This window comes from Mauremys reevesii, linkage group 3 (genome assembly GCF_016161935.1).
Source record: "Mauremys reevesii isolate NIE-2019 linkage group 3, ASM1616193v1, whole genome shotgun sequence".
Taxonomy (NCBI): domain Eukaryota; kingdom Metazoa; phylum Chordata; order Testudines; family Geoemydidae; genus Mauremys; species Mauremys reevesii.
Window position 1 is genome coordinate 169,482,017 of NC_052625.1, and position 22,461 is coordinate 169,504,477.

Sequence of the window (22,461 nt, forward strand, 5' to 3'; positions counted from 1 at the left end):
CGTTTTGCAGCATGAGCTTTCGTGGGTGAATACCCACTTCTTCGGATGCAAGAATGCTAGGACTCTCTCAATCTCTCCAGGTGAAACTATTCCACTTTGTATCAAATACTTGACAGAGAGAAAGTCAGAATGACTCTGGTGGTAAGGGCACTCACCTGGGAGACCAATTTCATGTCCTTGCTCCACTGACTAATGGTTGAGAACCACTGGTTTAAAGAAACTGACTATGTAGAAGGGTTTTTTTGTTTAAAAAAAATGTGTGTTTGCTCGCTTGCTTTGAAGTGCACTAATCCCACTTGAATAGCTTTTTCTTAAATGGCCCACTCCTAATAATACAGAGTCCTTCATGGATTTTCTCTCTCTTTAATAAACAAAAATCCTTCTCAGGTGGCTGGGAGTGAAGTTCAGCTGTGTACTCTGTGATGGAGATGATTTTCAATTGTTACAGAGTTCCCCACAGACTTCTACAGAGCTACATAAAAACTGAGAGGGCAACATGGTTCACTGAAATTAAACTAGGTCGCTACCTGAGAGAAAGCAAATTTGAGAGATATTGTACCTTCTTCGTCCACAGAAACACTGCGTATTATGACAGGACTGGAGTATGCCGGCAGCATCAGTGGCAAATTGGATGGTACAGCATAGCCACAGGGCACCGGAACAGAATATCCACCAGACAAGTTAGGGCTTGCATTTTCATCTTGAGGACTGGGTTCTGGTGACGAGGAATGATCCTTTTCTTGGACTGGTGAAATATTTATGACTGAATACGGGTTTACTTTTGTTGGAGTGCCCTCTGCATGGGATTCTGTTGTTTGTATTTTCTCAGTTCTACCTATGTTGTCATCCCCTTGACAAATAAAAGAAGCATAAGCTTTCGTTTATATCATAAGAACATAAGAACAGCCATACTGGTTCAGACCACAGGTCCATCTAGCCCAGACAGTGGCCAATGCCAGGTTCCCCAGAGGTAATCATCAATTAATCCATCCCCTGTCACCCATTCCCAGCTTCTGGCAAACAGAGGCTAGTGGCACCATCCCTGCCCATCCTGGCTAATAGCCATTCATGGACCTAACCTTCATGAATTTATCCAGTTATTTTTTGAACCCTGTATAGTCTTGGCCTTCAAAACATCCTCTGGGAAGGAGTTCCACAGGTTGACTGTGTGTTGCGTGAAAAAATACTTCCTTTTGTTTAAACCTGTTGCCTATTAATTTCATTGGGTGATCCCAAGTTCTTGTGTTATGAGAAGGAGTAAACAACACCTCCTTATTTACTTTCTCCACACCAGTCATGATTTTATAGATCTCTATCATATCCCCCCTTAGTCATCGCTTTTCCAAGCTGAAATTTATATTGCACTAAATAGTAATTCTAGTATTTATATGGCTTCTGCCACTGTAGTATCAGAGAACCTCAGAATCTTTAAAGTATTTATTCTCACAGCACCCCTGTGAGTTGTGACAATGCTATTATCCCCAATTTATAGATGGTGAACTGACACACATTGGGCGGGGGGCATGTCCCTTGTACCTTTTAGCCCAGTGGTTAGGGTACTCACCTGGGATGGAGGGAGACTCCTGATTCAAGTCCCCCCTCCACCTGACAAGGAGAACAGATTTGAACAGAGCTCTGCCACCTCTCGGGTGAGTACCCTAGCCATGAGGCAATGGGATAGTCTGATGCAGGGCTCCCTCAATCTCTCCTGTTGAAGATCTTCCACTTTGGACAAACAATGAAAGAGTGATTGGAGCAGGGAGGATGGGATCCTGGTTCTCCCACCTCCTAGGTGAGTGACTCTATAGCCTGGTGGTTAGATCATGTCTAAGAGTGGATGGACATGGTGAATGCTCTTAACAGACACACAGGTCCACAGCTCCTAATAGTCAAAGAAAGAAGGTTTGTTTTCATATATGGGACAAAAATATGCTCCATTTATTTTTAAGAGCACATCCACTCAATGCCACCAACCAGTTTGCCCAAGCTGAGTGAAGCATGTCCCCCAGCTGCCAAGTTGCGGTTACGACATCACAGCCCGGGTCATCAGAAAATAGTCTGAAAATAGCCATGTAAACAGCGCCTTGAAGTGGCTCAGGCTCTGAGGTACAAGGGACACGCCACTCTCTAGCCTTCAGAGTGTGAGCCACAACTTCAAAGCACTGTCTGCACAGCTATTTTCAGACTGCTAGTGTGAGCCCCACCGGGAGGCTCACTTACACAGACTATGTAGACACACCCTATGAAGCTTCCCTAGAGAGAGCCACAGATAATCATTGTCACGAAGACCCTACCATCACAGCAGATGCTTGCACAAGACAGGGATGAGGAAACCAGTTCCTAGGTTAAGTGCAGTCAAGGACAATAAGAATCCAGTCAGGGACAATAACTACCCTTTTCCCTTGTTAAGTCCACAAGGAACTAAAAGTATTTGGGATAAATTAAATCACTTTCACATTCCGTCTATGGAAATATTTGTGTGACCTACAGCAATTCTATCAGCATGAAAAGCATCTGATGAACATGGGGCTTGAGCCTTACTTGAGCAGTACTCCCCTGGCCTACTAGCCATATAAAGGCTTACCTGTGGAGTTAGTGTCTTCATGTTCTACATTAATCCCAGGGTCTGAAGCAGGTGGCACAAGTGCTTGTCTGTCTGCTTCTGGTATTTCATCGCCACTATCGAAATCAAATTGTTCCCCTTCTTCCTCCTCTTCATCATTGGTACCACAGCCTTTTAATTCATTTTCTAGAACTAAGCAGAGAGAAACCAATTTTATTAATGATTTAGTGAGATAAGTGCTCACTGTTGTGAATGAGGGTTGCACAATTAGGTCCTAGAATTTTAGGCTCTCTAGGACAAAACAGTGCTCCTTGATATATTTCTAAGACCATGAGGGTCTTAGTAATCATTCTAATGTAAACCATGCCAAGTAAATACACATATACTACAACGTGTTTCTATTTTTAATAGAGACCAGCCAGAACCAGAACACTTGTTATAAATAAACTTCAAACAGCTTCCTCTGAAAACTTTGGAAAAGTTCAGATCTGAATCCAGATCCAAATCTAAACTTTGTGACTTAAGCCCCTTCTTTCCTTATAGATTCACAAAGTCCAAGGCCAGAAGGGATCACTGTGATCATCTGACCTCCTCTATAACACAGGCCACAGAACTCCCCCGAAATAATTCCTAGAGCATAGCTTTTAGAAAAACATCCAATCTTATTTTAAAAATGGTTAGTGATGGAAAAATCCACCATGACCCTTGGCAAATTGTTCCAATGATTAATTGCTCAAAACTGCTAAAAAATTATGCCTTATTTCCAGTCTGAATTTGTCTAGCTTCAACTTGCACAACTAACATCATATTGTGCTATACCTTTCTCTGATAGATTGAACATCTCATTATTAAATATTTGTTCCCTATGTAGATACCTATAAACAGTGATCGAGTCACCCCTTAACCTTCTCTTTGTTAAGCTAAATAGATTGAGCTCGTTGAGTCCATCATGCCAAGGCATGTTTTCCAATCATTCTTGTGGCTTTTCTCTGAAATCTCTCCAATTTATCAAAATCTTTCTTGAATTGTGGATACCAGAACTGGACAAAGTATTCCAGTAGCGGTCACACCACTGGCGAGATTCTACAGAGATAAAACAACCTCTCTACTCCTACTCAAGGCTCCTCTCTTTATTCCTCCCAGATAATATTAGCTCTTTTGGCCACAGCATCACAATGAGAGCTCATGTTCAGCTAATTATCCACCACATACCCCAAAATCTTTTTCAAAGTCATTGCTTCCCAGAAGAGAGTGTCCATCCTGTAAGTATGGCCTACATTCTTTGTTTCTGGGTATATATATTTACATTTAGCCATATTAAAACACCTATTTTTGCTTGCATCCAGTTTACCAAGTGATCCAGATCACTCTGTATCAATGGGCTGTTCTATTCATTATTTACCACTCCCGCCAATTGTTGTGTTGTTTGCAAACTTTATCAGTGACGACTTCATGTTTTCTTGTAGGCCATTGATAAAATCTTAAATAGCATACAGAGTCCACTGAAAACACACCCACTCAATAATGGTTCCCTATTTACATTTTAAGGCCTAGCAGTTATTCAGTTTTTAATCCATTTAATGTGTGCCATGTTAATTTTAGATCAAACTTTGGTTTCTCTGCTGAAACTGCCAAGTGCCAGTATGACAATAGCAGAAACTCTCTTCACATGGGCTATCAAATATCTATCAGATGGTATTGAGTTATGCTCAGTACCAGCCTGAGATGACTTTGAGCAAGTGACCTAGGGTGAAATGTTCTCTATTTTGTCAGCAAACCTGTAGGTCACCAGCACTCCACTTTTCTAAACCCTGACCTTTGTAAAAGTAACAGCTGAATCAATGTAATTATGTCTCCTGTGACCAACCAGACAGGGTGAGCTCCTTGACTCTGTCCATGAAAAACTGGAAGGGATGAAGTGCAGAAGGAGGAGGTGTTCCCCCCATAGGCCCTTCTATCTTCTTGGCAGAGACAGGTCTCAGCAGGGTTTATGTGGCAGGAACTGGGATCCAGCTGCTGTTTGTGGCACTATCCTTGTGTGACAACAGCATCATGGATACCCCATTAGGATTTAATTCTGACACACTAAAGCCCCCACTGTTGCTCTGACTGCCTGAGTTCAGAGAACTTATTCAATGGCAGCCTCAGCTCCTACTGGAGCCATTGTGCCAGGGCAATGGCGGACACGGCAGCAGAAAGAGGAAGCCTGCTCAAGCAGTGGTACCTGCTTCCACCAATCTCCTTTTTCGTGGGTCACCAGAACACAAAGGGTTGAGACACACCTTAACCCCTCCCACTCTGTGCCTGGCATAACACCCCATCCCAACCCCCATGCCTCCTGAGGAGAAAACTGCCAGAAACCCCTATGAGATGGAGGTAATAACAAGTGGATTTTCTGCACTGTTCCCACACACCCACTCTCCCTCCCCCAGGCTTTTCCACAGCAATAGGATGATACATTCCATAATATATTTTTAAAGTACATATTTTTCAATAACATTAAGTGTGTAAGAAATAAAATTTACCATTTTTTTCTTCAGGTAACATGAGGTAAAAGCAAACTCCTGCAGGGTTTATTAAATCTCCTGAGTTGTGATGATTTTATCACCATCTTCACTAGCTAGGACATGCTCGGTATCCTTATGATAAAACCCACACAATTCACAGCTCTTGACTGTTTAGATTGTCATGGTTATAAACATTCTTGCCAGAGCTTCAGTTTCTTCAGGCTGAGACAGCATATTTTATGATTGTACAACAACAAGACCTTTCACACAGTCCTTCTCTAGAGGGGAAAAGGTGATTCTTTTTTAAAGGAACAAAAATGTATAAATTGCCTGCTTACTATCATATCTTATGGTTGAGGCAACAGGACACTTAATTTCAAGCCATTTTCTTCATGTGTTTATATGCTGTAAAAAGTTACCTTTGGGGCTGAACCTTTAAATACACCTCTACCCCGATATAATGCGGTCCTCAGGAGCCAAAAAAATCTCACTGTGTTATAGGTGAGATGACGTTATATCAGGTTCGGGCCAATACTCCATGCCAGCAAGAGCCAATACGCCATGCCGGACTGGACCGGCTTCCCCGGCTGTGATTTAAAGGGTCCGGTGCTCCAGCTACTGTGGGGAGCCCCAGGCCCTTTGAATCACCACCGGAGCTCTGGCAGCAGGGCTCAGGTGGGGATTTAAAGGGCCTGGGGCTCCCCACAGCGGCCAGAGCCTCTGGCCCTTTAAATCACTGCCCGAGCCTTGCTGGGTCTGGCAGCCAGGCTTGGGCAGTGATTTAATGGGCCCGGGGCTCCACACGAATTCAGCTATAACGCGGTAAAGCAGCAGGGCTCAGGTGGCGCTTTAAAGGGCCTGGGGCTCCCCGCTGCTTTACCACGTTCTAGCCGAATTCGTGTTATATCGGGTCATATTCTATCGGGGTAGAGGTGTATTTGTCCAAATGTGATCCCCCCACCCAAATTGATTCTCTGACGCTGATACAGTGCCCACTGAAGGCAAAAGAAACTTTCACTGACTTCAGTGGGCTTTGGATTAGGCCTAGGTGACCATTTTTGAGTTATCAGATCATGGGAGGGGAAAAAATGGCTTTCAATTTTTTCAGGTGCTTTACTTGTTATTGGAAAACGCAAATCTCAACTCCTGTGCGAAGTCTGAGTAAACATTTTTGTGTGTGTATGAAGGTGCCATGTCAGTGGATAAGTGCAGCTGATAACACACTGGCCACACCACAGCTCTTAATATACATTGCTGCCCATCCTGCCACTCTCCATCGAAACTCCTGCTGAGCTATGCATTTAACAGCTGGTCCTGATGATCTCAGTCTGATTCTCCTCTGTCTTGCATCTTGTGTAGCCATTTACACCTGAACAATGTGGTGTGAAACACTAGCAGAAGTGTGAGTGGATCAGGCCTATGAAGAGAACTTTGGGGCCTTGGAATATCATGTGCATTGTGACCGTACCCCTCCCATTTCTTTATTTACACAGAGGTTACAGACATTTTGAGAGGGCCTGAGCTCAGGGCCATGGTACTATTGTCCCCCCTTTCCCTCTGATCAGTAGAGAATTTTGATGTGGTAGTACTATACACCTACTTTACCCAAGGGTAAATGGTGACACATGGAGCCAGGCAGTGGAAAATCTGGCCCACTGAAAAGAAGAGGAAAAAAGAAGCAGAAAAAAGAAGGCAGAAAACAAAGACGACTAGATTTATTCATCTGGAAACGATAGGTTTAATGCACTATTCCATCACTCCAGTTTTACAGCCACGTACCTCCTTTGTCTGTGAGTGTAGCCCAGTATCACTGACAAGAACTGCCATCTCCAGAAAATTTATCTGAGACATTATGAAGTGGAAAGAGCAATAGGGTGAGGGACTGAAAGTGATATACATAAATATTATGACCCAATCAGAGGAGACTGTTCAAAAGAGCCGTAGTCAGTTAGAAGAATAAGTCTCATTGCCTAAGTAAGTTAGAAGCAGAAATTCCATTGAAAGTCACTTTTGAAAAGTCCAACCACAATTTTTACCCCAGCTCCTGCTTTTTAAAGATATTGATTGCTCCATACCACATTTCTGAAATGACCTCTGCACAGAACTTGAAGAGCACCGACAGTGGAAGCTCTCCCACCCACACCAGTTCAGTGATGGAATGAGGAGTTAAGTGGGGGATGGGGGGAAATAAAGAGAGAACAGTCCTTATCATATTACACACGTTTTAGAAACACTAACTCTGTGGACCAGTGATTATCCTTCAGGAAATTTTAAAAGTAGATACTATCTTATGGCACTGCCATGTTCCTTCCTTTCTTCTGTATGAATATGAATAGCTTTAAACCTCAATATCCAATGATCCCTTGAATCTAATAAGTAATAAAAATGTTACTCCATTGAGTCTTTTAATCCTGAGGGCACATTGTTTCACTTGATGAAACATAAAAACCCATATTATATCACAACATAGAAACCCATAATTATATTTATACAGAAAGCACACCAGACCTTTATATGGTTTTGAAAATAAGTATTCTTATAATTGTTTCAATTTGATTAAAATTATTTAAGAAAAAATTGTGACTGTGTGCTTGTGAGCTAAGCAAAGGCCATTACCCGGAAGTTGTCATCAAATAGACAGAGAAGGACCAACTTCTGGGGTGAGAGAGACAAGCTTTTCAGCTTACACAGACCTGAAGCAGAGCTCTGTGTAAGCCTAAAAGCTTTTCTCTCTCACAAACAGAAGTTGGCCCAATAAAAGATATTACCTCAGCCACTTTGTCTCTCTAATATCCTGGGACCGACATGGCTACAACACTGCATATACCAGAAAAAAAGTGAGAGAACCCTCTAACTTACACCAGTTTACCCCATCCAGAGAAAAAGAATAGTCTTAGGCACTAGACTGGGACTCAGGATATCTAGCTTATTTTCAGGTCTGCCACAAACTGCTGATGTGACCTTGAGCAAGTCACAAACTCATTTTGTCACAGTTCCTCATCTGCAAAATGAAGGAAATAGTAGTTCTTTTGTGTCTCTTGTCTATAGTTTGTAAGCTTTTTGGAACACAATGGGGTCCTTATCTTGGTGAAGGTCTCTAGATGCTACTGTAAAACATAACAGTAATAGTAAAAGGAAAGGAAGACTCAGGCCCAAGGATATTCCCTCATACACTGATCCTTTCTTTTCCTAAGATGCAATAATAAGACGCAAAATTAGTTCCCATAATCTTTAGCGAAGCAATTTGTTTTCTTCAAACTGTAGACATAGAGTTCTGTTGATTAAATAGGAAGAATTTGCCCAAGTAGGGCAGTGCCACTCTTTCCATAATCCTGTCCATTTAATTATTTTATAATTTTACCAGTGGAATTGTATTGGATTGTTCTGACTGATATTGCTTAAACTTGTTTGGACACTCGGACAATCTAGAAGTTACCAATGTACCTGTTTACAAATAGATCAACTACAGATAAACCCAAGCCCTGGTTCTGAATAGCCTCAAACTTAAAGGAAGTTCAGATACAAATGTTGTAGCCTGTGTGCCTATGATAGATCACTAAATCTCCAGCCACAAAACACTCCCAGGTCCAGACTTTGAACCCGAAGCCTATTTCATTTTAATGCAGTGTATTGAAGGGACACCATCACGTTAAAGAAAATGCTAAAGTGAAATTATCCCTGGCCCCCTGCTTCATAGTGGATGAGCTACACCAAGGGACAGCAGGCAGGCTGCTCTCTCTTGGGATTTTCTGCCAAGGAAACAAACTTTGTTAGAACCGAGGCTCCAAAGACACTCTTCCACTGCGGGAAATGTACTGACTCAGCAAATCCCGCAGCCGTCCTGCCCCCTCTTACCATGCCAGTTATGCCAACTTTTTCTGCTGCAATAATCCCCTACACACAAACAAACAGGCATATAATTTATTGCTCCCACTAGGATGCTCCGCAAGGGTTTTTGAAGGCAGAAACCAGATTCAATCCTGAACCAAGTCTGGCCCTACAGTACTGTCAATTCTCTTGCAATACTCGGTGCATTTCAGAAAGCCCCAGCTCCTGAGAGCTTGTGAAGAGGTGAGACTCTCAGCTTTCTTTTAAAGAAAGTAGACTTTTAGCTCTTGTGGTTACAGAGAAGAGCTTGAAAATGGGATCCCAGAAGCTAAATAATCACAAGGCAAATAAAAAGACCCAAAATATTTTATTTTAAATGTAGTGATTCTTAAGCCAATTTCATGATGATTTAGGGCCTGATTTGTGATTTTTTTGAGGGGGGGGCTAATTTTATGTGTATTTCATACATTTTTCCTCAGCCTCAGCAACAAGAATAGACTAATCAGTTTAACTTTCTGATAGAATTTACAATTCTACACTTAAAAACACAGATAGGGAATGTTTATTTGTTTAAAAACTATTTCCATGTGAAGTCTGAAAATATTATGAAAGACATTTCCATTTGTCTGGTGCAAAAGCATATTTTGTTTCCAAACATGTCGTTCCAAATTTGACCTTTGTCCCTTTGGTGTCCCTTTATATGTTATGTACATGTATGAACATATGAATTACAGGATAAATGAAGGAATGTTCTATTTTCTTATAATTGTTAACATGACACATTAGTTATGACAATTATAATTATTTATAATTATGAGCAGTTTTGTGCAATATATTATGTAATGAAGTTACTTTCTCCAGAACAGGCTTCAGAAATAAACAGAGTATGTTTATAGAGACTTGGTTGTGAGTAGCTAAATTTAACATGAAATTTAGCGGTCTCCTTTTGGCTGTGTTGCCAGTTGGTATCATGCCCATTCAGTAATTCTGAATTTTCTTAAACTACATACAACAAATATAAAGATAATAGGGTATGTAAAGTGAACTCAAGATTCCTTTTTCTTGTTGGGGGACAGAGAAAAGTTCAGGGAGCACAGACGGTGATGTTTTCCTAGGAGATTTTTTGATGGTAATTTTTAGGGCTGTCAAGCGATTAAAAAATTAATTGTGATTAATAGAACAATAATAGAATACCATTTATTTAAATCTTTTTGGATTTTTCTACATTTTCAAATACATTGATTTCAATTATGACAGAACACAAAGTGTACAGAGCTCACTTTATTTTTTATTCTAAATATTTGCACTGTAAAATACAAAAGGAATGATATTTTTCAATTCACCTGATACAAGTACTATAGTGTAATCTCTTTATCTTGGAAGTTGAACTTACAAATGTAGAATTATGTACAAAAATAACTGCATTCAAAAATAAAACAGTGTAAAACTTTAGAGCCTACAAGTTCACTCAGTCCTATTTTTTGTTCAGCCAATTGCTCAGGCAAACAAGTTTGTTTACATTTGCAGGAGATAATGCTGTCCGCTTCTTGTTCACAATGTCACCTGAAAGCGAGAACAGGTGTTCGCATGGAACTGTTGTAGTGGGCATCGCAAGATATTTAGCTGGCAGATGCACTAAAGATTCATATGTCCCTTCATGCTTCAACCACCATTCCAGGGAACATGCATGCATGCAGATGACGGGTTCTGCTCAATAACAATCCAAAGCAGTGCAGACCAACCCATGTTCATTTTTATCATCTGAATCAGATGCCACCAGCAGAAGGTTGATTTTTGTTGGTTCAAGTTCTGTAGTTTCTGCATCAGAATGTTGTTCTTTTAAGACTTCTAAAAGCATGCTCCATACCCCATCCAGATAAGATTTTGGAAGGCACTTCAGATTCTTAAACCTTGGGTCAAGTGCTGTAGCTATCTTTAGAAATCTCACACTGGTACCTTCTTTGCAGCAAAGTGTTCTTAAAATGAACATGTGCTGAGTCATCATCTGAGACTACTAGGACATGAAACATATAGCAGAATGCTGGTAAAAAATAGAGCCAGAGAGACATACAATTCTCCCCTAAGGAGTTCAGTCACAAATTTAATTAACTTTTTTTTAAAAAAAAAATGAGTATCATCAGCATGGAAGAATGTCCTCTGGAATGGTGGCCGAAGCATGAAGGGGCATATAAGTGTTTAGCATATCTGGCACATAAATACCTTGCAATGCCAGCTACAAAAGTCCCATGTGAATGCCTGTTCTCACTTTCTGAGGACATTGTAAATAAGAAGTGGGCAGCATTAGCCCCTGTACATGTAAACAAACTTGTTTGTCTTAGCAATTGACTGAACAAGAAGTAGGATTGAGTGGTTTTGCAGGCTCTAAAATTTTCCATTGTTTTGTTTTTGAGTGCATTTATGTAATCAAAAAAAAATCTACATGTGTAAATTGCACTCTCACAGTAAAGAGATTGCATTACAGTACTTGTATTAGGTGAACTGAAAAATATTATTTCTTTTGTTTTTTTACAGTGCAAATATTTGTAATAAAAAATACAAAGTGAGCAGTGTAAACTTTGTATTCTGTGCTGTAACTGAAATCAATATATTTGAAAATGTATAAAAATATCCAAAAATATTTAATAAATTTCAATTGGTATTCTATTGTTTAACAATGCGATTAAAATGGTGATAAATTGCAATACATTTGTTTAATCGTGATTAATTTTTTTTAGTTGATCGTGTGAGTTAAACTGCAATTAATCGGTAGCCCTAGTAATTTTATAAGACTTTAAAATGATTCAGCACTAAGAAGTTTGTGCACTTTGTAGGCCTGTTCAAACACATGATCTTATTACTGTCACTCTCATCCTCCCTACCCATTTCCCTCCTATTGTGCCTTTCCTTTACTTATTACAGCTTTTTTTGAAATTAGATAATAAAGTTTTGCAAGGCAGGGACCATGCCCTATACAGATGCACAGCACCTCGTACAACAGGGCCCAATTCCAGCCGGTGCCTTTGTGTTCTACAATAGTAAGTCACATCCACTTAGATATAAATCAACTGGAACCCAGGCAGTGAGACTACATTGTCAAAAGTGGATGGATGATGCACTGTAGACTGCCTACCACAGGGCGAGAACAATGATGAACAAAATGGTGGTGTAGTGACATCCCTCAGGTGTAAGTTGATCAGACAATGGGTGTAATGGATGTACAAGACAAAGAAGCATAACTGGGACCTATTTGGAGTACAGTGGGAGTGCACAATAAGTTGTGCTCATCAATCTTCTTCCTACACATCCAACTTTTTTTTTTTTAACCTCTTAGGTGTATAGCTCATACTTGTTTGGCACACCTACTGAATTCCAAATCAGCACAAGTTTTCTTTGTCACTTACACCCAGTATGTAACTAGCTTACATTTAGAGCTTGCAGAAATTTTCCAATTCAAATTTTCTGACAGAAAAAAATGTTTGTGTGCAAATGGTCATGAAACATTCATCCTTGGTGGGGGACAGTTCTACTTACACAGCTTTTGTTCTACATTGCCAAATCTAGCCTGGATTCAGCCCTGGGAGCTGCAGATGCTTATTCCAGCCTGCCTTTGGCCCAATATATTTCTCTTTCTTTTTCATGAAAACCTTTTGGATTGTTCAAATATTTGAAATGCTGTGTGCCAAGTTTCCTTCAAATCAACCTCCTTAAATATTTTCATGATCATCTACTTATGGGTATAATGAAAAGTTGAATAACCAACTACATTAATATGTTTACTGGCCAGGAATGCATTTAGCCACCATAATAGATGTCAAAAATTGTGATGTTTGCCAATTCACCAAGCTGAAACAAAGGAAACCAGCAGGAATCATGATCCCCTGCATGTTATTTAGCCATGGGACTATGCCAGAGATGACTTCATTGGCCCCCTTCTGAGAAACTGGCTTTCTCTGCTCTAAGTCAATAAAACACTTTCTCAGACCATTACTATTAAGGGTCAGATTCTGTCTAGTTCTTATATAGGTGTACAGTGGCAGGGAGGGGCACAAGAAAAGGGAACTGGAAAGGGAAGGCATCAATCAAGCAGCATTGGGAAAATGTTGCTCTCAGCCACATGGGAAGTAGTTCCAAGGAAGTAACAGAGCAAAATTTTGATCAATGCTGTCTCTCCCCCCACGCCCATAGCTAATTACAGTTCTAGGCAAGTGTACCTCCCACGCATTGCTTTTGATATATGAACAGCACTCAGATTGGGGTTTTTTTCCTTTTCTTTTTTTTTTTTTATTTCTTCAGCCAAAACAGGTCAGCCATTTCCAAAAACAAGGCCAGGGAAAAATATGTTGTTTTGCCAATGTTACAAAATTCTGGTGACTTTTTCTTCAAAAAGCTCTAGCAACCCCAAGTGGAGCAGGGACTTGAAAACTGGCAGTGTGGGGTGGCCATTGTGTCAGGAATGTGTTTTTTGATGTTCCTGTGAAAATCCACCCCAATTTGGCCAAGTTACAAGCCTCTGAAAAACTCTAGTTTGCATATGCTCTCTTAGTGCTAACCAGACAGCACATATTCCATCTCCACAGAGTGACTGAGCATGCTCCCCCCTCTCACAGTGCCTGTGTCACCAGACTGCACATGCACCATCCCCACAGAGTGACTGAGCATGCTCCCTCCAGCCCAGAGATACAGCGACAAAGCTGGACTTTCCTCATCATTGTTGCTGAGGCCAAGGCACTGGAACTGAGCGCAAAGTTTGTCTCTCCTGTGTTCCTGTTGAACCCCACACCTGCTGTCTTCCAGACATAGGCTTGCCAACTGCCTAATCGCACAAACCTAAACATCCTTGCCCTGCCCTTTTCCCCACCCAAGGCTGCACCCACCTCACTTTATCCCCCCTCCCTCACTCTCCCCCACCCTCACTCACTTTCACCAGGCTGGAGCAGGAGTTTGGGGTGCAGAAGGGGGTGCAGGGTGTGGGCTGGGGCAGGAGGCTGGGGTGTGGGAGAGGGTTCAGGCTCTGGAAGGGAGTTTGGGTGCAGGAGGGGGTGCAGGGTGTGGGTTCTGGGAGGGGGTTTGGGTGCAGGAGGAGGTGAAGAGGGCAATGCTTACCTCAGGCAGCACCCGAAAGTGATCAACATATCCCTCTGGCAGCGGCTCCTAGGCAGGGGGGAGAGGGGGACAGGGGTCTCCATGCGTTACTGCCCCTACCCACAGGCACTACCCCTGCAGCTCCCATTGGCCACAGTTCCCAGCCAATGGGAGCTGTGGAGTCAGCACTTGGAGCGGGAGCAGTGCATGGAGTCCCCCTGCTCCCCAAGGTCCAGATGGATGTGCTGGGTGCCCCACTGAGCCGCCAGACTGTCAGTGCCTAAAATCTCCTGGTTTGGCTACAGTAGCCTCTGGGAGATAGTATGTGATTCCAGTAGGCTGCTGGTGAAACCGGGGGGAGGTGGGGGGTTGGCAATCCTACCCAAGCAGCATGGAGTAGGAAGCCCTGTGACTCAAATACAGAAGGAGGGAAAGGAGTAGATTGGGACAAGGAGTCTGGTGAGACTGAAACTGGTGTGAGGAAGAGAAAGCATGACTGGGTGTTTACAATGGGAGACAGACTGGTTCCACAAGGAGATTGGGAGCTAGGGGGTGAGCAGAAACGGAGCTCTGACAAGGAACCGAAGGAAGAGGAGCAAACTGGGACTGGCTGGACACAGAGACCAGGACTAGGAACTAGTAATTAAAGACTTGTATCATAGTGCACACACACAATGGGGCCAAATTAAGGTTGTACAAGCAACCTTAATACTTGCATTTCCTAACTTTTGAGTGATGGACTTTGCAACCTTACTAATGCTGTTCTTTAACATAGCTTTTGGTGTGTAATGGAATAAATGTGAAGTCTTTTATAACAACATTTTTATCAGTCCTTAATCACAGAAAGGGGGAAAAAATCACATCCTGATGTAACACTGCTTTATGCCAGGACAAGAGGTGACTTTTTGATGTAATCTTAGGAACTAGCTTTTATGCAGCTGTAGTTGACTGAGCCAGATATAAATCTATTTCTGTTTGCCAAGATAAAATGAATGTGGGCTTAGACCACAGTCTTTTTCAAACACGGTGAAACATGCTGTGAAAAACTAAGAACTTACAGAAAACTGACAGGCTCTAATTAGACTAGTGGACTAAACACACCAAAAAGTGCAGAACTTTGAAATAGGCCTATAGGCAGGATCAAACTGTAGTAAACTCACATCAAGCGGATAGTATAAATGTGAGTGATACAAAATCTGTCCAAGGTATTACCCATACCTTGGTTGGCATAGGTACTGAAGTCTGATTTTGTAGAATGAGCAAGTTCTGAACATTTTAGCTCCCTCATAATTTTAGAGTCAGGGCCAGATTGTACAGCATTTATTCTTGGGTAAGCACTTAAAAATACAAGTAATGCCACTGAAACTACTTGCACGAGTAAATTCTCACCAGGGTGAGACAGGAATCCACAAGCTGCCCCTTTTATTGTAAGCTACTTGGAGCAGAGACACTCTGCTGTGAGCTGGTTTTGCACCCATTCCAATAGACAGGAGCACTCCCATTATCATCATTAGTGCAGAACTGAGCTCTCCGTTTGTACAGTGCCTAATACATTGGGAACGCTGACCCCTGACTGGGACCTTTGAATGCTATTGAAATATACATTTTAATAAACAAGTAAAAAAATTTATAATAAATTATTGTCTTACCATGAGATAAACTGAATTATTTTTCCTCAGCTATAATTGCATACTGGATTGAGGGAAAACCTGTTCCTTTTAGTCACTTCCTGAAGAATTAGGGTAATTTTGCACTCCTATAACTTAAAAATAACCAAGCCAACACTTTAAACAAATAGTGATTGCTAAGACGTAGAAAAGAGTAATATGTTTTTGTGACGTTGCCTTTCAAACCTTCTGAAATACGGATTTGTGGTAGGCTTTTAATTATCTATGTCCAAAATGCTATTAGAAATGGAAGAAATTGGCACAGATTAATATAGATTGTAATGATCAAATACACTCTTTCCAAAAGGGGAAGAAGAATGCGATTTTAAAATAATTAAAGATGTTTTTATCTGCTCTTGTAGAGAGCCACCCTTCAACCCTCTCGGTAAGCAACAAAGTTATGTATTCCGCTTTCTGTAATGCTTTTTGGCCCTATCAAAAGGCCACTCAAGTCAATAAGAGTCTTTTGGTTGACTTCAGTGTGGTTTGGATCATAGCCTTTGTGCTGTAATGTGACTTTTTAACTTAAAACCAGACTCAAAGTCTAAAAGAAGCAAAATTTAATATCTGAAAAGAACTGGAATTCAAATCAGTCACATAAATGATAATACTAATATAACTCAGACTAGCAAAAGTGCAACCATTCAAACTCAGCTCATTTATAGATTTAAAGCACCAATGACGTGAGATTTTTTTTTTCCTAGAAAAACCTTCCAGAGTTTAAAGAGCCTAGGAAAAGTGTTAAACCCATTAAACGAGAGTTGAAGGAACCTGGTGGTGACAGCATACAGAATTTAACCCAGGAACCAGATTTGACCATTTATAGCCAGAGTGTGCAAGGTCTTCTGAGTTCACTACATATAAGAAACAATACTGAAGTTTAATAAACTAATGAAAAGATGATATAATCAATAAAAATGCTTATTTCACAGAGTTTAAGGCTTGAAGGGACCATTAGATCATCTAATCTGACTGCCTGTATATCACAGGTCATTACATTTCCTCCAGTTACCCTTTTATTGAGCCCAGCAATGTGTGTTTGGCTAAACTATGTCTTCCAGAAACACATCCACTCTTGATGTGAAGACAAAAACTTTTTTTTTTAAATGGAGAGTTCAACATCTCCCTTGGTAGTTTGTCCCAAGGATAATCACCCTCTGTTATAAAATTATTCCTCATTTCCAATTTGAATTGGTCTAGCTTCACCTTACTGCTTTGGTTCTTGTTCAGCCTCTCTCTGCTAGATTAAAGAACCCTTGATTACCTGGTATTTTCTCCATATGAAGATACTTGTACACTGCAATCAAGTCACCTCTCAACTTTCTTCTTAATAAACTAAACTGATGGCACTCTTAAGTCTCTTTCAGTTAGGCATTTTCTCCACCCCTGAAATAATTTTTGTGGATCTTTTCTGCACCATCTCCCATATTTCAACATTCAAGAGAACCTGGTAAGTTAGCTGGAGAAGAGTCTGTAACCTGCTCTAACTTGTCCTCTGGAGTACTTGCTATAGAAATATGACAGAAAACTTTCATTCTAAAAGATACAAACATCTCGAGTGTGAGTGAGAGAGGATTTCTAGATAGAGGGCAGAATAACCATAGCACTAATGGAAACAGAAGCATGCCATAAATCAGGTTCTTGTTCCAGTCCTGCTCTATGATATGGGAAAAGGACTATATGCAGTACAGGCAAATAGAGACTAAAGCTTTGAAAGCCTCTTTTATTGCCTCTGTTGTGATAATTAGGCCTGCAAATATACCCCAATTGTGAGCTGAACTGTAAAAAGCATGCAAAAGTTCATAAGGGGTTACAATAATCTATAACAAATGTTGCTGGGGAAAGTTATGAAATAGAGACAGAATAACTGAACTAGTCTAAACAGAAAGGTGAAGTTGATATGATTCAAGGACTGAGTTGAAATTATACTTGTTAAAAAACAGAAGATACAGAGCCAGTAGTTAATGAGCTCAAATTGGTATGTTTGATATTAGGCCTAATTGGTGCACAAAACACCCACCACTCCCTTTTGGGGTTCTTAAAAGAAAGATTTTTGTGGGGAAAGGAACAACAAAAAGGACAGAAAGAATAGACAGAAGCTACTGGAGTAAGTTTCACAATCATGGCTGCCACCCCCACCACTTCCTGGAACCCCAGACCATCAACATCCTGAACCTAAGAGGTGTCCTGACCAGAATGGGCCAGAAAGAGATGGACCCAGATGACACAGGCACATGTACCTACTCCAGCTGAATCCCATACACCACCTGGGATGACAGTTATTACCACCTTTGATACCACCCGATTGTCAAACAAGGGGCTGTTCCTTCTAAGGCTGGACTTTAATGACAGCAGCAGCATCTCCAGCCCATCTCAAACTAACTTTTTCTCTTTCCCCCAAAAGGACAGTTGTTACCATCTTTGACACCATCTAAAAGACAATCAAATAACATGGATTGTTTTTCCACCTAGAAACTGTCTACAGCTAAAGTGAAAGGGATCAAGGGCTGTTAAAATGAAAGCCTTATTCAATACTTTACTTCTCAAATGCTTTAACTGGGTTTACTTTTTTCTGTATCTTTAATAAAAGGTTAAAAGGACTTTTAATGGTGCGTTTGCCATGGTGCTAAGCAGGCTGAGGCCTCTGTATTTCACGTCCCAGAACTTGTTTAACACTGTTTAATGTTAGGTTTCAGAGTAGCAGCCGTGTTAGTCTGTATCCGCAAAAAGAACGGGAGTACTTATGGCACCTTAGAGACTAACAAATTTATTTGAGCATAAGCTTTCGTGGGCTACTACATCTGAAGAAGTTGGCTGTAGCCCACCAAAGCTTATGCTCAAATAAATTTGTTAGTCTAAGGTGCCACAAGTACTCTTGTTTAATGTTAGACAGTGATTTGGTTATGTTAATGCCTTTAGCCCATTTATTCCATTTAAATTAATACAATACCTCTCATCGAGATAAAATGGATTGACCTGTATGTCAAAAGTAGAGGATGGAAATCCACTGTGCTGTATAGAGAATTGGAGTGAGGGGCAATCATAATACATGGGGAGAGGAGTTACAGACTGGCAAACAGTGTGGACACAACTATTAACTCAAAGGAGGTTGCCATCGTATGCAACTAATTTGTATTGATATATAAAGACATTAAACTATTAGGTGATCTAACATAAGTAGATTATATGCTTAATTTCACATTTCTAATTGCACTAGATTTTGTTACATAAAAACGGAAATGTCTTAATGGAATTGTGCTGAATCTAGTCAGCCCAGCACTACCATCATTTGAACTTGTAACCTAGTGACTATTAGATTGACAAAGTCTGCTAGCACATGTATCCAAGCAACCCATAAATCTAATACTGAAATTGCTATTTTGGGAGAATTATGAAGGAACTGATTATTTCATTGAGGAGGAAAATGAGAAGTTAGCAAACCTGGTAAAGACCTACTGAAATCATTTAATTTTAAACTGAAATGGGAGGCCATTTTTCTTCTTTTTTTAAAGTAAAGGTTATTTTTGAAACAGGTTTTCAGACAGTTGCCAGTTAACAATATGAGTAACGAGATAAACTATTGTTCTTGTGCATTGAAGCAATTACTGTTAATGGACAGAATCAGCCTTAAACTCCCTCACAATGGACATGAAAAATGGTTTCCGCTACAAAGTTGGGATTCTGATTCAGATCTGAACTCCGAAGCTGGAAGGGGTTTGGCTCCAGTGTTCCTCTCTAATATACACTTAGGGACATATCCTGCTCTTTCTGCTTTGGATAAAGAGGATCTTCTGAGCAAACAGGGTGGTGGAGTGTATGTTTTCAGAAGGCCACAGTCCCTACCAAAGGGCACCCTGTAAAACTGAGCTCCCTTTTCCACTGCATGTAGGGAGATGGGCCCTACTGCTATGAGTCAACTGCTATGTGGACCGCCAGTCCTTCTGCTTATTAGAGAGGCATTAGGTCTGCACAGTGCCCTAAACCAATCTCCATGGAACACCAGTACTGCACCACAGGCCTACAGAGAGAGACTTCCTCCTCTGCCTTAAGCTTCCAGAGATCCCCCACACCCAGCCATCCTACTCAGTTTTCAGTACTGGGAAGAAGATTGCAAAATCTGTAATAGTAACCTGTATTCCCCAAAGGGTGATTTAGGGTTATATACCTATTTTAACAGAATACAACATGCAGTTTTGTAGATGTTATATTATATATAAATAGCTCCATATTTGGGATGGTCAGGTTGGCAGAGACTCGGGGGGGGGGGGTTCCTCCCTCCTCTGCACCAAGGGGCACAGGTCATTTACTGGTTTAAAACGAGTGTAAATTGTGGATTCTCTGCAACTTAAAAGTCTTTAAGCCATGATTTGAGGACTTCAGTAACTCAGCCAGAAGTGGTGGGTCTATTACAGGAGTGAGGGGGAGGGGAAATCGGGGGGGGGGGGGGGGAAATCGGGGGAAGGGTCTGTGCCCTGGGGTGTGCAGGAGGTCAGACTAGATGATCATGATGGTCCCTTCTGGCCTTAAAATCCATGCGTATATCTCCTTGCACATACTGAATTCCAAGAATCAAATAGATCAGTAAAATATTTAAAAGTGTTGAATTTAGAAGCATGGAGATAGGAGATTTATTATACATAATTTGTAGGATAAAAATCTGTATTTGGGATTGAATTTACTTTTTGGACTCAGTGCAACAAAAAATTATTTCCCCCCAAGAAAGGTAAATTGAATCCCAAGGAAAGATTTTATCCTACAAAATGGATACCTATATATCTCCTATCACTCGGCTACTAAATGATATAGTTGATGTAATGGTGATATTGAATTAAACATCTAGTTTAATTTAATGTTGACATATACTTTGCATTTGCTCCTCCTGGTGTAATCTGTACAAGGAAACAATCCACAAAAGCTTCATGTCCTCTTGTACGGGAGCAGGTTCAGACGTTTATTCTATACAACCCTGGGGCCACACATGTTAATAGTATGGATTCCAGCTGGTTTCTTGCCAGCTCTCTCATCTTTCCCCCACAGACTACAAAGCACTATAAAAAGAGCTGACTGATTTATAAACAGAGAAAGTTTAATATGCACCAGAGTGTGGTAAATCCACTCATCCACTGATGAATGGCGCTCAGAGAACTTTCAACAGTGTGGTAGTGCAGGGGGCTGTATCCATCAAATTCTGCAGAATTTAGTCTTTCGCTTAACTACAGGGGGTTTTCTACCCCTTCTAGACTGTGATAAACTGATTCAGTGCTACCACCCAAATCTTCAGACAGACAGCGTGAAAGACAGGTTTGCATCACGTAAAACCTGCATCCTGGCTTCAGTGCACAGTCTGATCAGCCAGGCTGTATGCTAGGGAATTTCTCTGGGCCTGAGGAAGAAGGAATCTAGCCACTCTGCTGCTGTAATGGCCTTTGTATCACTATACATGGAGAATAGCCAGTGGATCCATGTAATGGATGACCTACCACACCTAAAGCTTTGAGACCCTATTCTCATTTTTTACTATGGTCTCTGTACCCTGCTCTGGGAGTGAAACAGAGCCTTCAAGTTACATTGCAACTGAATTAAGCCCCTTTACATTGGCAAGTGGAATTAGTGTAAATGAGAATTAGGCCCTTGTTCAGGAAAGATCACACATAGGGAGCTGGGCTCTATGGAGTGCTCAGAGTGTGCAGCCCCTATTCTATTTTCTCGAGAAGCTGTTTTGTACCCTGCATTACTCTACCAAGAGCAGTGCCAGGCCTAACACCAAGTGCTTAGAATCACAAAATCACAGAAAAGTAGGACTGGAAGGGACCTCGATAGGTCATCTAGTCCAGTTCCCTGCACCGAGGCAGGATTAAGTATTAACTAAACCATCCCTGACAGGTGGTTGTCTAACCCGTTCTTAAAACCCTCCAGTGACAGAGATTCCATAGCCTCCGTAAGTCATTTGTTACAGTGCTTAACTAACCTGACAGTTAGGAAATTTTTGCTTATGTCTAGCCTAGATTTCCCCTGCTGCAATTTAAGCCCATTACTTCCTGTCGTCACTGGTTAAGGAGAACAATTTATCACCCTCCACTTTATAACAATCTTGTATGGACTTGAAGACAGTTATGTCCTCCCCCAGTCTTCTCTTCTCCAGACTAAACAGGCCCAGTTTTTTCGATCTTTCCTTGTATGTCATGTTTTCTAAACATTTAATCATTTTTGTTGCTCTCTGCTGGACGCTCTGATTTCTCTGCCTAAAGTGTAGTGCCCAGAACTGGACACATCACTCCAGTTGAGGCCTTATCAGTGCAGACTGTCTTGTGTTCTTGTGTCTTGCTTACAACACTCCTGCTAATACATCCCAGAATGATGTTTGGGTTTTTTTGCAACTGTATTACATAGTTGCCTCATATTTAGCTTGTTATCCACTATAACCCCTAGATCCTTTTCTTCAATTCTTCTTCCTACTCAGCAAGGAATAATCAATTGCACAAAAACAAAATGGGAAATGACTAAGTGTGGTACTTTGCATTTCTCCTTACTGAATTTCACCCTATTTAATTCAGACCATTTCTCCATGTAACAGGGACCTTGGAAGGCCGGGCGGCCCTGTGGTTGTAGCACTTGTTTTTTTGGCCCCCTACTTGATCGAAGTGCCTCGAGCTTTAAGGCTGGGGGGCAATTAGGGGGACTCAGACCCTCCCACTCCACAGATCCCAGCCCAGCACAAGTCAACCCCTCAGCAGAGGAGCTATATGCTATGTCCACTGCTCTGAGCTACTTCCTGTTATTGTCCCTTCAGTCTGGGGGACTGGCCCAGACAGTC

General features: G+C 41.2%; 1 protein-coding gene across 4 annotated transcripts in view; it reads right to left on the reverse strand.

The window, feature by feature from the left end:
- The window catches only part of ARHGEF10 (Rho guanine nucleotide exchange factor 10), a 199,061-nt gene that overhangs the window by 106,826 nt on the left and 69,774 nt on the right, over nt 1-22,461 (reverse strand). For all 4 annotated transcript variants that reach the window (XM_039529515.1, XM_039529513.1, XM_039529516.1 and 1 more), the window contains exons 3-4: nt 2,585-2,755; nt 560-850 (exon numbers count right to left, since the gene is read on the reverse strand). In XM_039529515.1, coding sequence (XP_039385449.1) covers nt 560-850; nt 2,585-2,755 — 462 coding nt within the window. The remainder of the gene's footprint in view (nt 1-559; nt 851-2,584; nt 2,756-22,461) is intronic.